This window comes from Somniosus microcephalus, chromosome 1, assembly GCF_052327205.1.
Source record: "Somniosus microcephalus isolate GS21.2 chromosome 1, FLI_Smic_1.0, whole genome shotgun sequence".
NCBI lineage: Eukaryota > Metazoa > Chordata > Chondrichthyes > Squaliformes > Somniosidae > Somniosus > Somniosus microcephalus.
In genome coordinates this window covers 446,120,805-446,135,871 of record NC_140987.1, presented here as the reverse complement: position 1 = coordinate 446,135,871, position 15,067 = coordinate 446,120,805, and the positions used below count along the sequence as shown (strand labels likewise).

Here is a 15,067-nt window from a genome sequence, read left to right as displayed (position 1 = left end):
TCATGTATCGTCTTACCCTTTAATCTATTTTCCCAGTCCACTCTACTCAATTCCGCTCTCATACCTTCATAGTCTCCTTTATTCAAGCTTAGCACGCTTGTTTGAGATCCAACCTCCTCACCCTCTAATTGAATATGGAATTCAACCATGTTATGGTCACTCATTCCAAGGGGATCCTTTACTGGGACATTTTTAATTAATCCTGTCTCGTTACACAGGACCAGATCTAAGGTTGCCTGCCCCCTGGTCGTTCAGTTACATACTGCTCAAGAAACCCATCCCTAATACACTCAATGAACTCATCCTCAAGGCAGCCCTGCCCAATTTGATTTGTCCAATTAATATGATAGTTAAAATCCCCCATAATTATAGATGTTCCCTTATTACAAGCCTCAACTATTTCCTGATTGATACTCCATCCAACAGAGTTGCCACTGTTCGGAGGCCTATGGACTACGCCCACTAGTGTTTTTTTCCCCTTATTATTCCTTACCTCCACCCAAACTGTTTCATTGTCCTGATCTTTTGACCCAATATCATTTCTCTGTATTACAGTGATTCCTTCCTTTATTAACATAGCCACCCCACCACCCCTTCCTTCCTGCCTGTCCTTCCTGATCGTTAAATAACCTGGTATGTTTAATTCCCAGGCATTGTCACCCTGCAGCCATATTTCTGTAATGGCCACAAGATCATACCCATATGTAGTTATTTGTGCCCCAAGGTTGTCCTGAGGCCATTTTCCTCAGCCTTGCCAGTGTGCAGTGGGAGGGATCCTATCCAAGTCTTAAATGAAGAGGAATATAGTCCATTTTTATTGCCTTGTGTGTTGATTCCCCTGCGAAGGCCTAGATCATAAACTGGAAAAGGTACAAGGTGCAGAAGGGATAAGGGCATGTGACACGGCATCACTAGCACGGTTCCTTCGGATTATGACACTCATGTAGCTGGGAAATACCCGACCGTCAAATGAATTGTCTGAGCAGGCCTCCGAAGCATCTGGGGAGAAACATTATCGTACAGTACAGAAGGAGGCATATTTGTTGCCCATCCCTACTTGCTCTGAGGAAGTCTTGGTGGGCCTTCCTCCTGAAGCAAGTGTGTCACAAATGAGCAGCTTGCTCAGCCACTTCAGAGGTCATTGAGAATCAACCATGTAATTCCCTTCCCTGAAGGACATTAGCCCACCAGTTGGGTTTTTAAGCCATCCGGCAGCTTTTATTGATATTTTCTGGTGCTAGCCCACAAATCATAAGAACATAAGAATTAGGAGCAGGAGCCAGCCATACGGCCCCTCGAGCCTGTTCCGCCATTCAATAAGATCATGGCTGATCATCGACCTCTACTCCACTTTCCCGCCCGATCTCAATATCCCTTGATTCCCCTAGAGTCCAAAATCTATCGATCTCAGCCTTGAATATACTCAAAGACTCAGCATCCACAGCCCTCTGGGGCAGAGAATTCCAAAGATTCACAACCCTCTGAGTGAAGAAATTCCTCCTAATCTCAGTCCTAAATGGCCGACCCCATTACCCTGAGACTATGCCTCCTAGTTCTAGACTCTCCAGCCATTTATTGAATTCAGTTTCACAACTTGCCATGGTGGGATTTTAACTTGCAGCCTCTGGTTAATCGCCTGTAACCACTACACTACCATATACTGTACCCTGTATTCCCTGCGTAAAGTGGCTTGCGATTTTTTTCATCATTAACGGCGCCATTTAAGTTAAAGTTACGGACAAGTTGACTGTGGTGCTATTTTGGCTTCAGTTCTCAATGTGGCCCAGAAGTTGTCTCTGGCGATGTCCGTGGATTAATGCTCGACATGTCCATATGGAGTTGCTCTGTCACGTCATTTGAACTAAACTGACAATGAAAACCTTGACAAAGTACATCGCATCGTGACTGAGCCCCCTCCCCCCCTTTAGAGAAAAGAATCTCAAATTGAATGTGTTTAGCTTATCCTTGGAAAGCCATCAAGGGCCTATCATATTTTCACACATGACTTTCTGTGTTGCAGAGTTCCTCGAAAGCCTCACAAGCTCCTTCCCCTTGGGGAGCGAACGGAAAGTAAGTCTTCCTTAACAATTCTTACAAGCGATGTGCCCCGTTACTTAGACTTGTTGGTGCACGGTTAGCTGCTAAAATATTTTGCCCACAATTTTGCTGGAAGCGCGAGCTGATAACGGCACGCGAGGGCAACGGGGCATCTGGGACCTTGGTGACCGACGTGACCAAAAGCCTATCTCCCTAATCAGCGAGATTAAAGGATTGAGAAATAAACAGAGGAAGGACTGAGGAGGAGAGGGAATTAGAGTGAAATCAGGCACAGAAAGAGTAATAAAGAGAGGAAAAGAAAGATTGGATTAAGAGAGAGAGAAAACAAAGGACTGAAAGGAAAAGTAAGAAAAAAAATGCATTTAAAATTTGACATTTTAAAAATCTTATAAAACAATTCACTACCTGAAGGAATGAGACTCCACGCTTTTAATTGTTCACTTTCTGGGCAAGCGAGTTTGATTGGCAGTCATTAACAATTATCACATTGTTAAAAGGGTACTTACGCTGTTAATGACTAGTTAAATTTCTGTGGCAGGTTTAACGGGCAATTAATGTGCAAAATGCAGCGACTTCATGAAACTCACGGGGAGGTTCAGGGCAAGGTGCCATTATCGCGAGGCTAACGCCCAGCAACTCGTGGCGATCCACAATTCACGGGGTATCTCTTCCTCGCCACCAGCTGCTGGCCGATTTGCGCGTCAATAACGGGGTGCGTCTGACAGGCGCCACTATTTCAGCAAATTCCGGGCCTACAAGATCAGCAGAACTTTCTCAGCTGCCTGCCTGCTTCAGTTCAGTCGGAGCTATGGGCCTCTGCAATCGGGGCAGCATTCTTATGCCGTGCCGCTTTCAGTCGCAATTGTTTTTATATTTAGCATGCAACCATTTCATTTTTTCCCCCCTCCTGTCCAGGGACTTTATATAACCTTGCCATACACAGGCTGCCTCCAATAAAGGGGAATTGTCAACAGTTAATGTGATTTACTCGCCTCCTGAGCTGCCATCTTTCAATTTAATATCGACCTTTAGGCTCGGAGTCGCAGTGTTTACGTTTGCAGAAAGACTGATGAATATTTCATTGATAGATGTTAAGATCTGTTTTAAAAGTAATTAAAGTCATGGTTGATCGGCAAATAGCAGTCACATTTACAATGCATGTTGATTGTGATTATGACTGAGAATTTAGCTGGATCTAATCTGGCCTGAATGTTTTTTCAATACAACATTTATCCCTGTCTCCTGTCAGCACCAATAAGAAAGGATTGAGTGTAATTATTATGAATGAAATAACAGAACTCAGATTGATTCATAAAATAAAATCATGCATCACAGTGTTAATCAAGCTACTCTGAGTGCTCCCAAGCTGTTTAATGTATTGATCGCGGAAGAAACCCACTGTCATAATGAACACAGGGACCGCCTACAGGTTCAGCAACATCTGCTTCCTCCTATATGGCTGCTTGTCTCCTAATTATATTAAGAGCTTTCAAGGAGATAAACAAGCTGGACTTGAGCCAGTCAATAGGCTCCTTTCTCCATGGAGTCCTCCTCTGCCTGTCCTCCACCATAGCCCAGCTTTGACCCCGTGACCCGCAAAGCCCAGGTCAGCTGATCAACACAAGCCACCATGCGACAACAGCCGCTGACGCTCAAAACTGCTTGAGCATCCACATTTTTCTTTAAATTATTTATTTTGCCTGTTCTATTAGTGATTGAGCAATGTCAGATTCGCTTTTTTGTCTTTATGAAGCCACATAAAGAAAGACTTACATTTATATCACGACTTTCATGACCACAGGACGTCCCAAAGTGCTTTCCAGCCAATGAAATACTTTTGAAGTGCAGTCACTGTTGTAATGTAGGAACACGACAGCCAATTTGCACACAGCAAGCTCCCACAAACAGCAGTGTGACAATGACCAGATAATCTGTTTTAGTGATGTTGGGTTGAGGGACAAATATTGGCCCCCAGGACACCGGGGAGAACTCCCCTGCTCTTCTTCAAAATAGTGCCGCGGGATCGTTTACGTCCACCTGAGAGGGCAGACGGGGGTCTCGGCTTAATGTCTCATCCGAAAGACCGCACCTCCGACAGTGCAGCACTCCCTCAACACTGCGCTGGAGTGTCAGCCTGGATTATGTGCTCAAGTCTCTGGAGTGGGACTTGAACCTGGCCGTTTTGCCTCCCCAAGTTGGGTTGCTCAGGATGGTTCCGACAACGCCATTGTTGCCTCCGGCTGGAATCAGCTGCCTCAGCACAGACACGGGATAAAACCTGAGACCACCCTGGTCAACTATGTGATTCACTGGGGCTGGTTCATGATCTATGGGGCACGCAACCTGTGACTTACTGCCTGTTAAGTGTTAGCTTGGCTGAGTGATACTGCTCTTACTTCCCACCACCCCCCCACACCCCCCCCACTCTCCAAATTAGAAGTTCATGGGTTCAAACCCTACTCTGGGACTTGAGCAGGAATTCAGACTGACACTTCAGCACAGCACAGTGACCAGTGCTGTCGCAAGGCCCACTAGATAGTGGAATCGCCCCTGCTGGCCCATCAAAGACTATAGTTAAATTCTGTGTAAAATATTCATGCTAAAATAATACCAGAGTGTCTATTGACACCACTGTGCCAGCCAGTGAGTTGGAGGTGGGGCAGGATTTACGGCAGGACTCATGGCAAACAATCTATTTTACAGCAAACAGAGTCTGTTTAAACAGTGCACTGCAGCAAACAGTCTACAGTGTCTATTTAAAAAGAGTCTGCACCAATTACAGCAAACAGAACTCATGACCGAAACTGCAGCATCTCCTCCCGATAAAAGCAAGATTATTTCTCCAGAAAAATGCAGTGAATGGAGGATAGTTACACGATATAAGTTATGTGCGTAAAACCTTGGAGTACTGCATGCAATTCTGGTCTCCATATTATAAAAAGGATATAGAGGCACTGGAGAGGGTTCAGAGAAGATTTACAAGGATGATACCAGAAATGCTAGGGTATACCTATCAGGGAAGGACAAACAGGCTGGGTCTCTTTTTCTCTTGAAAAGAGAAGGCTGAGGGGTGACCTAATAGAGGTCTTTAAAAGTAGAAAGGTTTTGATAGTGGAGAGAGTGTTTCCACTTGTGGGGAAGAGCATAACTAGAGGCCATCAATAGAAGATAGTCACCAAGAAATCCAATAGGGAGTTCAGAAGATACTTCTTTACCCAGAGAGTGGTGAGAATGTGGAACTCGCTACCACAGGGAGTGGTTGAAGCGAAAAGTATTTAAGGGGAGGCTGGACAAGTATATGAGGGAGAAGGGAATAGAAGGTTATGCTGATAGAGTTAGATCAGGAAAGACGGGAGGAGGCTCGAGTGGAGCATAAACGCCGGCATGGACTGGTTGGGCCGAATGGCCTGATTCTGTGCCGTATATCCGATGTAATCCTATGTAAAATCAATCCTAATTACTGCAGGAGTGATTGACGGGGGAATTACCCAATCATCTCCATTCAGGCTGGGATTTGCAGTGGTGTCACTATATGCAGCCGAATATTACCCAGGCAATGAGTTTTAAGCTTTCTTGGGTTCTAATGCCAGGCGTTCTCAGATTGTGATACGTTTTCTATTTCCACTCGTGCAGAACTACAGGAACAGCCTCCCCTTTGTCTCCCAGTCCATCTCCAGTCAGCTCAGTTGGGTCTCACGGAAGCAGCACAAGCACCACAGGGTCCTCACCCTCAGCAACCATCAGTATTCCTCAACGGATCCACCACATGGCTGCCAGCCATGTAAACATCACCAACAACATCCTCAGGAGTTACGAACACTGGGACACTGCTGACAAGTTGGCCAGAGAGAACAAAGGTCAGTGCCATTCATGAGTTTGTTGTTGCTGAAGCGATGTGTGTGTTGCCTGTTGCTATCGTAGAGTAACTGCGTTCAGTTCTGGGCCCCGCACCTCAGGAAGGATACATTGGCCTTGATGGGGGAGCAGCACAGATTCACCAGAATAATACCGGGGGGGGTAAAAGGGTTAAATTATGAGGATCGGTTGCATAAACGTGGCTTGAGTCTAAAAGATTGAGGGGTAATCTGATCGAGTTATTTAAAATGTTAAACGGATTTGATAGGGTAGATACAGCGATACTAATTCCTCTAGTGGGGGAGTCGAGGAAGAGGGAACATAATCTTAATATTAGAGTTAGGCCATTCAAGAGCAAAATCTGGAAGCACGTTATCACACAAAGGGTAGTGGAAATCAGGAACTCCATGCCCCATAAGGCTGCCCATGCTGGGACAATTGGAGCTTCCAAGGCTGTGATCCCTACATTTTTGTTGGATAAGGGTACCAGGGGATATGAACCAAAGGCCCTTAAATGAAGTTGAGGTGCAGATCAGCCAAGATCTAATTGAATGATGGAACAGGCCCAAGGGGCTGAATGGCCTCCTCCTGTCCCTGTGTAACAGGCTCGAGGGGCTGAATGGTCTCCTCCTGTTCCTATGTAAGCGCCTCGAGGGGCTCAATGGCCTCCTCCTGTCCCTATGTAACAGGCTAGAGGGGCTGAATGGCCTCATCCTGTCCCTATGTAACAGGCTCGAGGGGCAGACTGGCCTCATCCTGTTCCTATGTAACAAGCTTGAGGGCTGAATGGTCTCCTGTCCCTGTGTAACAGGCTCAAGGGGCTGAATGGCCTCCTGTCCCTGTGTAACAGGCTCGAGGGGCTGAATGGCCTCCTCCTGTTCCTATGTAACAGCCTCGAGAGGCTGAATGGCCTCCTTCTGTCCTTGTGTAACAGCCTCGAGGAGCTGAATGGCCTCCTCCTGTTCTTGTGTAACAGGCTCGAGGGGCTGAATGGGCCTCCTCCTGTTCCTGTGTAACAGGCTCGAGGGGCAGACTGGCCTCCTCCTGTTCCTATGTAACAGGCTCGAGGGGCTGAATGACCTCCTCCTGTTCCTATGTAACAGCCTCGAGGGGCTGACTGGCCTACTCCTGTTGCTATGTAACTGGCTTGAGGGGCTGAATGGCCTCCTGTCCCTGTGTAACAAGCTTGAGGGGCTGAATGGCCTCCTCCTGTTCCTATGTAACAGCCTCGAGGGGCTGAATGGCCTCCTCCTGTCCCTGTGTAACAGGCTCGAGGAGCTGAATGGCCTCCTCCTGTTCCTGTGTAACAGGCTCGAGGGGCTGACTGGCCTCATCCTGTTCCTATGTAACAGGCTCGAGGGGCTGAATGGCCTCCTCCTGTTCCTATGTAACAGCCTCAAGGGGCTGACTGGCCTACTCCTGTTGCTATGTAACTGGCTTGAGGGGTTGAATGGCCTCCTGTCCCTGTGTAACAGGCTCGAGGGGCTGAATGGCCTCCTCCTGTTCCTATGTAACAGCCTCGAGGGGCTGAATGGCCTCCTCCTGTCCCTGTGTAACAGGCCCAAGGAGCTGAATGGCCTCCTCCTGTTCTTGTGTAACAGGCTCGAGGAGCTGAATGGCCTCCTCCTTTTCTTGTGTAACAGGCTCGAGGGGCTGAATGGCCTCCTCCTGTTCTTGTGTAACAAGCTCGAAAAGCTGAATAGCCTACTCCTGTTCCTATGTAACATGCTCGAGGGGCTGAATGGCCTCCTCCTGTTCCTGTGTAACATGCTCGAGGAGCTGAATGGCCTCCTCCTGTTCCTGTGTAACAAGCTCGAAAAGCTGAATAGCCTACTCCTGTTCCTGTGTAACATGCTCGAGGAGCTGAATGGCCTCCTCCTGTTTTTGTGTAACAGGCTAAAGGGGCTGAATGACCTCCTCCTGTTCTTGTGTAACAAGCTCGAGGGGCTGAATGGCCTACTCCTGTTCCTATGTAACAGGCTCGAGGGGCTGAATGGCCTCCTCCTGTTCCTGTGTAACAGGTTTGAGGAGCTGAATGGCCTCCTCCTGTTCCTGTGTAACAGGCTGGAGGAGCAGAATGGCCTCCTCCTGTTCCTGTGTAACAGGCTTGAGGAGCTGAATGGCCTCCTCCTGTTCCTATGTAACAGCCTCGAGGGGCTGAATGGCCTCCTTTCCCTGTGTAACAGGCTCGAGGGGTTAAATGGCCTCCTCCTGTCCCTGTGTAACAGATTCGAGGGGCTGAATGGCCTCCTCCTGTCCCTGTGTAACAGGCTTGAGGAGCTGAATGGACTCCTCCTGTCCCTGTGTAACAGACACGAGGGGCTCAATGGCCTTCTCTTGCCCCTGTGTAATGGGCTCGAGGGGCTGAATGGCATACTCCTGTTCCTGTGTAACATGCTCGAGGAGCTGAATGGCCTCCTCCTGTTCCTGTGTAACAAGCTCGAAAAGCTGAATAGCCTACTCCTGTTCCTGTGTAACATGCTCGAGGAGCTGAATGGCCTCCTCCTGTTTTTGTGTAACAGGCTAAAGGGGCTGAATGACCTCCTCCTGTTCTTGTGTAACAAGCTCGAGGGGCTGAATGGCCTACTCCTGTTCCTATGTAACAGGCTCGAGGGGCTGAATGGCCTCCTCCTGTTCCTGTGTAACAGGTTTGAGGAGCTGAATGGCCTCCTCCTGTTCCTGTGTAACAGGCTGGAAGAGCAGAATGGCCTCCTCCTGTTCCTGTGTAACAGGCTTGAGGAGCTGAATGGCCTCCTCCTGTTCCTATGTAACAGCCTCGAGGGGCTGAATGGCCTCCTTTCCCTGTGTAACAGGCTCGAGGGGTTAAATGGCCTCCTCCTGTCCCTGTGTAACAGATTCGAGGGGCTGAATGGCCTCCTCCTGTCCCTGTGTAACAGGCTTGAGGAGCTGAATGGACTCCTCCTGTCCCTGTGTAACAGACACGAGGGGCTCAATGGCCTTCTCTTGCCCCTGTGTAATGGGCTCGAGGGGCTGAATGGCATACTCCTGTTCCTGTGTAACAGGCTCAGGGGGCTGAATGGCCTACTCCTGTTCCTTTGTAACAGGCACGAGGTGCTCAATGGTCTCCTCCTGTTCCTGTGTAACAGGCTGGAGGAGCTGAATGGCCTCCTCGTGTTCCTGTGTAAACGGCTCGAGGAGCTGAATGGCCTCCTCCTGTTCCTGTGTAACAGGCTGGAGGAGCAGAATGGCCTCCTCCTGTCCCTGTGTAACAGATTCGAGGGGCTGAATGGCCTCCTCCTGTCCCTGTGTAACAGGCGCGAGGGGCTGAATGGCCTCCTTTCCCTGTGTAACAGGCTCGAGGGGCTGAATGGTCTCCTGTTCCTATGTAACAGCCTCGAGGGGCTGAATGACCTCCTCCTGTCCCTGTGTAACATGCTCAAGGGGCTGAATGGCCTCCTCCTGTTTTTGTGTAACAGGCTCGAGAGGCTGAATGGCCTCCTCCAGTTCCTGTGTAACAGGCTCGAGGGGCTGAATGGCCTCCTCCTGTTCCTGTGTAACAGGCTCGAGGGGCTGAATGGCCTCCTCCTGCCCTTGTGTAACAGGCTCGAGGGGCTGAATGGCCTACTCCTGTTCCTGTGTAACAGGCTCGAGGGGCTCAATGGCCTCCTCCTGCCCTTGTGTAACAGGCTCGAGGGGCTGAATGGCCTACTCCTGTTCCTGTGTAACAGGCTCGAGGAGCTGAATGGCCTCCTCCTGTCCCTGTGTAACAGGCTCGAGGGGCTGAATGGCCTACTCCTGTTCCTATGTAACAGGCAAGAGGGGCTCAATCGCCCCCTCCTGTTCCTGCGTAACAGGCTTGAGGCGCTGAATGGCTTCCTCCTGTCCCTGTGTAACAGGCTCGAGGGTCTGAATGGCCTCCTCCTGTTCCTTTGTAACAGGCACGAGGGGCTGAATGGCTTCCTCCTGTCCCTGTGTAACAGGCTCGAGGGTCTGAATGGCCTCCTCCTGTTTTTGTGTAACACGCTCGAGGAGCTGAATCGCCTCCTCCTGTCCCTGTGTAAAAGGCTTGAGGAGCTGAATGGCTTCCTCCTGTCCCTGTATAACAGGCTCGAGGGGCTGAATGGCCTCCTGTCCCTGTGTAACAGGCCCGAGGGGCTGAATGGCCTCCTCCTGTCCCTACTGTTCCCTGTGTTGCTACAGAGCAGCTTGGAATATTATAGGGCCATCGACACATCCCGACTTGCACAAGGCTCATTAAGAATGCTGTGCAAACTAAGTGGGTTGCCCACAATTCTCCAGGAAATCCTGAAACATTCTCCAGGTGTTTAGAGCCCACTTGAAACAGGTGCTTCAAGAAGGTTGGGACTAGTTGGCCCTCCAAATCAGATTTACCCTTGATTTAAATGTTGTTTTTGCCTCTACTTTTTAAACCAAATAAAAAGCTGTAAAGAACTAGAGCTACTAATCCTTATTTTCTAAAAAGAAAACATTTTTTGCTCTAAAATATGTTGCTTGGAATATCATTATTCTGCACAAATATAACAACAACACCAACAACTTGTATTCATATAGCGCCTTTAACGTAGTAAAATGTCCCAAGGTGCTTCAGAGGAGCAAAATTTGACACCGAGCCACATTATGTGAAATTAGGGCAGATGACCAAAAGCTTGGTCAAAGAGGTAGGTTTTAAGGAGAGGTTCAGGGAGGGAATTCCAGAGCTTGGGGTCCAGGCTGCCGAAGACACGGCCGCCAATGGTGGAGCAATTAAAATCGGGGATGCTCAAGAGGCCAGAATTAGAGGAAGGCAGTGATCTCGGAGGAATAACAACAGAAAATGCTGGAAAAACTCAGCAGGCCAGGCAACATCCGTGGAGAGAGAAATAGAGTCAAAGTTTCAGGTCGAAACCCTTCGTCAGGACTGAAAAAACACAGGAAATGAAACAGATTAAAAGGCCAGTTTGGGGGCTGGGAAATGGGGATAAGAGAACAAAAGAGAAGTGAAGAGACATTAAGAGGTATTCAAAACCAGACGAGATGGTGGTAGGACTAGTGGAGACAAAAGACGGCTCTAGATTAGGTGTGAAATGCACTGGCAGAATGAGAGACAGCTGCCATGTGGGAGAGAAATAAAGGGGGAAGGGCACAAAACAAAGGTGTGGATAAAAAATATATAAAAGTATAATAGGGGCCGAGGTTATGATCTGAAATTGCTGAACTCGATATTGAGCCCGGAAAGCTGTAAAGTGCCTAATCGGAAGATGAGGTGCTGTTCCTCGAGCTTACGCTGAGCTTCCGTGGAACAATGCAAGAGCCCGAGTACGGTGAGGTCTGAGTGATCTCGGAGGGTTGTGGGGCTGGAGGAGATTGCAGAGATAGGGAGGGGCGAGGAGGCCATGGAAGGGATTCGAAAACAAGGATGAGAAATTCCTCTCACTATTTCTTTAGAACTGATTGGCTGCCGGAGGCAAGATCTCCCATTTCAATTCTGCTTCCAAGAGGCCACATAAATTCTGTTTCTGGGAATCACCAGAGTCCCAGCCCAGCAAGTGAAATGTGTTATTAAATCTCAACAAAATAAAATGATTTCCAACCAAATTATGCCCGATCATGTAAAGCACTTAAGCGGTTGTTTGTGATATTTAATTAAAAGTTTAAGGTTAAGAGGTTTTCTATCAAGGCATGTAATAGATGAGTGATGTTGTTTGCACAGTAGTTAAGGCTGAACAATATCTACTTCATCAAAAGCAAAATACTGCAGATGCTGGAAATCTGAAATAAAAACAGAAAGTGCTGGAAATACTCAGCATCGTGGAGAGAGAAACAGAGTTAACGTTTCAGGTCAATGACCCTTCGTCAGAACTGGAAAAAGTTAGAGATATAACAGATTTTTAACGAGTGCAGAGGCAGGGAAAGGGGGGAGAGGGGAGGAAAGAACAAAAGGGAAGGTCTGTGATAGGGTGGAAGGCAGGAGAGATTAAATGACAAAAGGAATGATGGTGCAAGGCAAAAGGAGATGGTAATGGGACAAGTTAAGGAACAAAAGATGAGTCTAGATGAGGTGTAAATGGGAATGGCAGAATCATCAACCGCTGCCATGTGAAAAAATAGGGGCAGAGGTTACGATCTGAAATTGTTGAACTCAATGTTGAGTCCAGAAGGCTGTAAAGTGCCTAATCGAAAGATGAGGTGCTGTTCCTCGAGCTTGTGTTGAGCTTCGTTGGAACAGTGCAAGAGGCTGAGGACGGAGAGGTCAGAGTGGGAGTGGAGCGGAGAATTAAAGTGACAGGTGACCAGAAGCTCGGGGCCACGCTTACAGACTGAATGGAGGTTAAGATCTACTTCATGTTTTTTTGCTTTGAGAATTAACAAGGGATAATATCGACCGAATGTATTTCATTAGATGCAAATAATTGCAAATTAGCCATAAAGGGGAATATCAGAGAGAATCACAAGGTGCAAACATGGTCTGTCTTAGGGAGCTATCTTAAAATAGAACAGCTTATCAGGTAATGAAGATAAATATAAGAATGGTAAAATAATATTAAAATAAGGGCCCAGAAATTCGGGTCGGAGGCTTCCTGCAGGTGCAAACCTCCAACCTGCACTTACCTAGCACGCCGGCCGTTGAGCTGTGGGCCCACGTGGGATTCCGATCCTGGGCCTGCTCCAACTGCCGGCGCGCAGTGCTTGCGTATCCCAGGGGCGCAGTTAGTTCGAAGTGTCCCCTGGGATCACGTGGGCCATGGAGAGCCAATGGTAGCAGGGAATGCCCATTCATAAATTTGACAGGAAGAGCTGTCAAAACTATAAATACAAATCAGCCCCAAAACATCACTAAAACTTCAAATAATTTTTTTTTAAATCACATTTTTAAAATAACTATAAATTACATAAAATAACTATTTTAAACAATAATTTAAATTTTTGAAAAAATTAGTTACAGTTTCTAATGGGGCTAAAAATAAACTTACCTTTCTTTAAAGTATTTAAAAATAATAAACCTGTGGAAAAAATGTTTTAATTTTACTTAATTCACCACTTACCTTGTTAAAAGCAGGCCTTGCGACTGCTTTTTACATGTCTAACTTCTGGAGACTTACCCTCCCGGGAAAACCTGCAAAAAAAACGGAAGTTCCAGGCGCACGCGCTGCCTCTCCGGCGCACGCGTTCGACCTGTTAACCCCTTCCTGTAAGGGAACGGAAGTTCCGGTTTCCCACGCATGCGCAGTGCATGCACGAAACCGACACTTTTGTTGGGTCTACGCGTGAGTACCCAGCGCGTACTCAACCCGTGGGGACCCGAATTTCTGGTCCAATAACAGCATCAAATATGAGATTTCAAGATATTTTACATTACAATTCGTTCTAAACATATGTTAGGGTCTAGTCCTATTTTTTTTATGTTTTCCTTCGCTGCAGAATTCTTTCACGAGCTGGACACGCTGATGGGACCATTGACACAACACAGCAGCATGACCATCTTGGTTCGATACACTCGACAGGGACTGCATTGGCTGAGGGTCGAAGCTCATTTATTATAGTGACCGTGCTGCGCGCTCCTTTTTTTTTTGTTGCATTTCCATCTCTACCTCTGCCAGGACCCTGACTGGTGGAATCCCCGAGGCTCCAAATCGAGTCGCTGACGACCACAGCTCCTCTCGCCGTTCTTCAGGACTTGTGGCGACATTATGCAGCCGGGTGACGCGCCCCGCCCCACCCCACCCCACCAGAGGACCTGTACCTGGTACTTCAAAAAAAAAAGCACCAACATCCACATGTTTTTTTGTGCTGGTCTGTTTTCATACTACTTCATTGACATCTCCAGTCTTTGGAATGACGATGTCCTGAGGCATCGCCTCACGTTCCATACTGCCTGAAGGCCAAGGCAAGTAGAACCATGTACAAGATGGGAAAAAAGAGAGTGCCTGAGAAAATACGAAATGCCTCACAAGATGGAAAACCCCAAAAAGGAATTGCTCTGGAAGAATTCGTTGGCGCGTTTTCTCACACTTTTGGATGGCCCAGAACCATGTGAGGAACATGCTGCTTCCAGACAGACTGCAGAAGGAGTGATACTGAGGCATAAGGTCAAAACCGAGAGCCTGACGTGTAAACGGTTGAGTCATTTGACTCGGTTATTTTATATCTATTTTTTTTTTTGAAGCTAAAAGAAAACGTACACAGGTAGAAATGGAAAATTGTGCATTAAATTGAAGTGCTCTGTGTTTGCTTCCCGTCGAGTGAAAACACATCATCTTCCGTGCTGTATGGTATGCCTTAGAGATTCGTGATCACAAGCACTTTTTTTTGAGAATATTTATTAGGATGTGAGTCCTAACACCTGGGTGGTGTGTGAAGGAAGAATTTCATGGTCAGAGCCTCGGCAATTGTTGGGAATTATTAGGATGGCTCCAAAACTGAGGCCATTTTATCTTTGAAGGTGGTGTTCAACCCTTCAAACTTACATGGCGATATCATCAGAAACATCCATCTTTCTTTTATTTCTGTACCTTGGTCTTTTCTTTCATAATCTCATGATCTTTTTTTTGGAGTTATCTTATGCAACACGTTAGTGCACACCTACATTCGGAACAGAACACTGTCCAGGTACAAAATCGACTGATAATTTGTGAATTGAAAATTCAAGGAGGCCAGAAAGAATGGAGGGGTGGGGGGGTGGGGGGGGGGGGTGGGTAACAAAGATCGAAGGTTTTGCCCAAGTTGGATGAAAGGGTTAAAAAAAAAACAAGGGCCTGACATTGCATTGTGGATACTGACGTACAGGCACTTAACACGGTCATCGGAAGTTCCTCATTGTTTTTTTTCAGTGGGAGGCCAGGAGTTAACCTGCTTCAAATACATGGGTTGGCGCCTCCCCTTAAATAGTGGAGTGAGGAACTTCAGACAGAAGCGTAAAGTGTTCGTAGGCGGATACCTCGCGGCGCAAGTTCAGGACCAAGGCTTTCTCCCAGAACGCTCACTGACTACTCGAGTCTGACAAGGACCCGCGATGTCAAGTTACATCAAAATGAAAAAAATAACCGAAAGAAAGGGTGCAAGGAATCATCTTCACGTAATGAGAATCTCATCTGAGGTTTTTATGTAGCCAGCTGGAGGCGATTATGGGTGGTTATTGGTGGAAACATGACATGCAATATCAGTTCTTATGAAATAAGTGCCATTTAGTTCTCCT

General features: G+C 47.3%; 1 protein-coding gene across 5 annotated transcripts in view; it reads left to right on the top strand.

Moving 5' to 3' along the window:
- The window catches only part of aff2 (AF4/FMR2 family, member 2), a 648,034-nt gene extending 633,500 nt beyond the window's left edge, over window positions 1-14,534 (top strand). For all 5 annotated transcript variants that reach the window (XM_086001958.1, XM_086001950.1, XM_086001941.1 and 2 more), the window contains 3 exons: window positions 2,021-2,070; window positions 5,692-5,915; window positions 13,294-14,534. In XM_086001958.1, the coding sequence (XP_085858084.1) occupies window positions 2,021-2,070; window positions 5,692-5,915; window positions 13,294-13,415 (396 nt within the window). In that variant the 3' untranslated portion in view covers window positions 13,416-14,534. The remainder of the gene's footprint in view (window positions 1-2,020; window positions 2,071-5,691; window positions 5,916-13,293) is intronic.
- The last annotated feature ends 533 nt before the right edge of the window (window positions 14,535-15,067 follow it).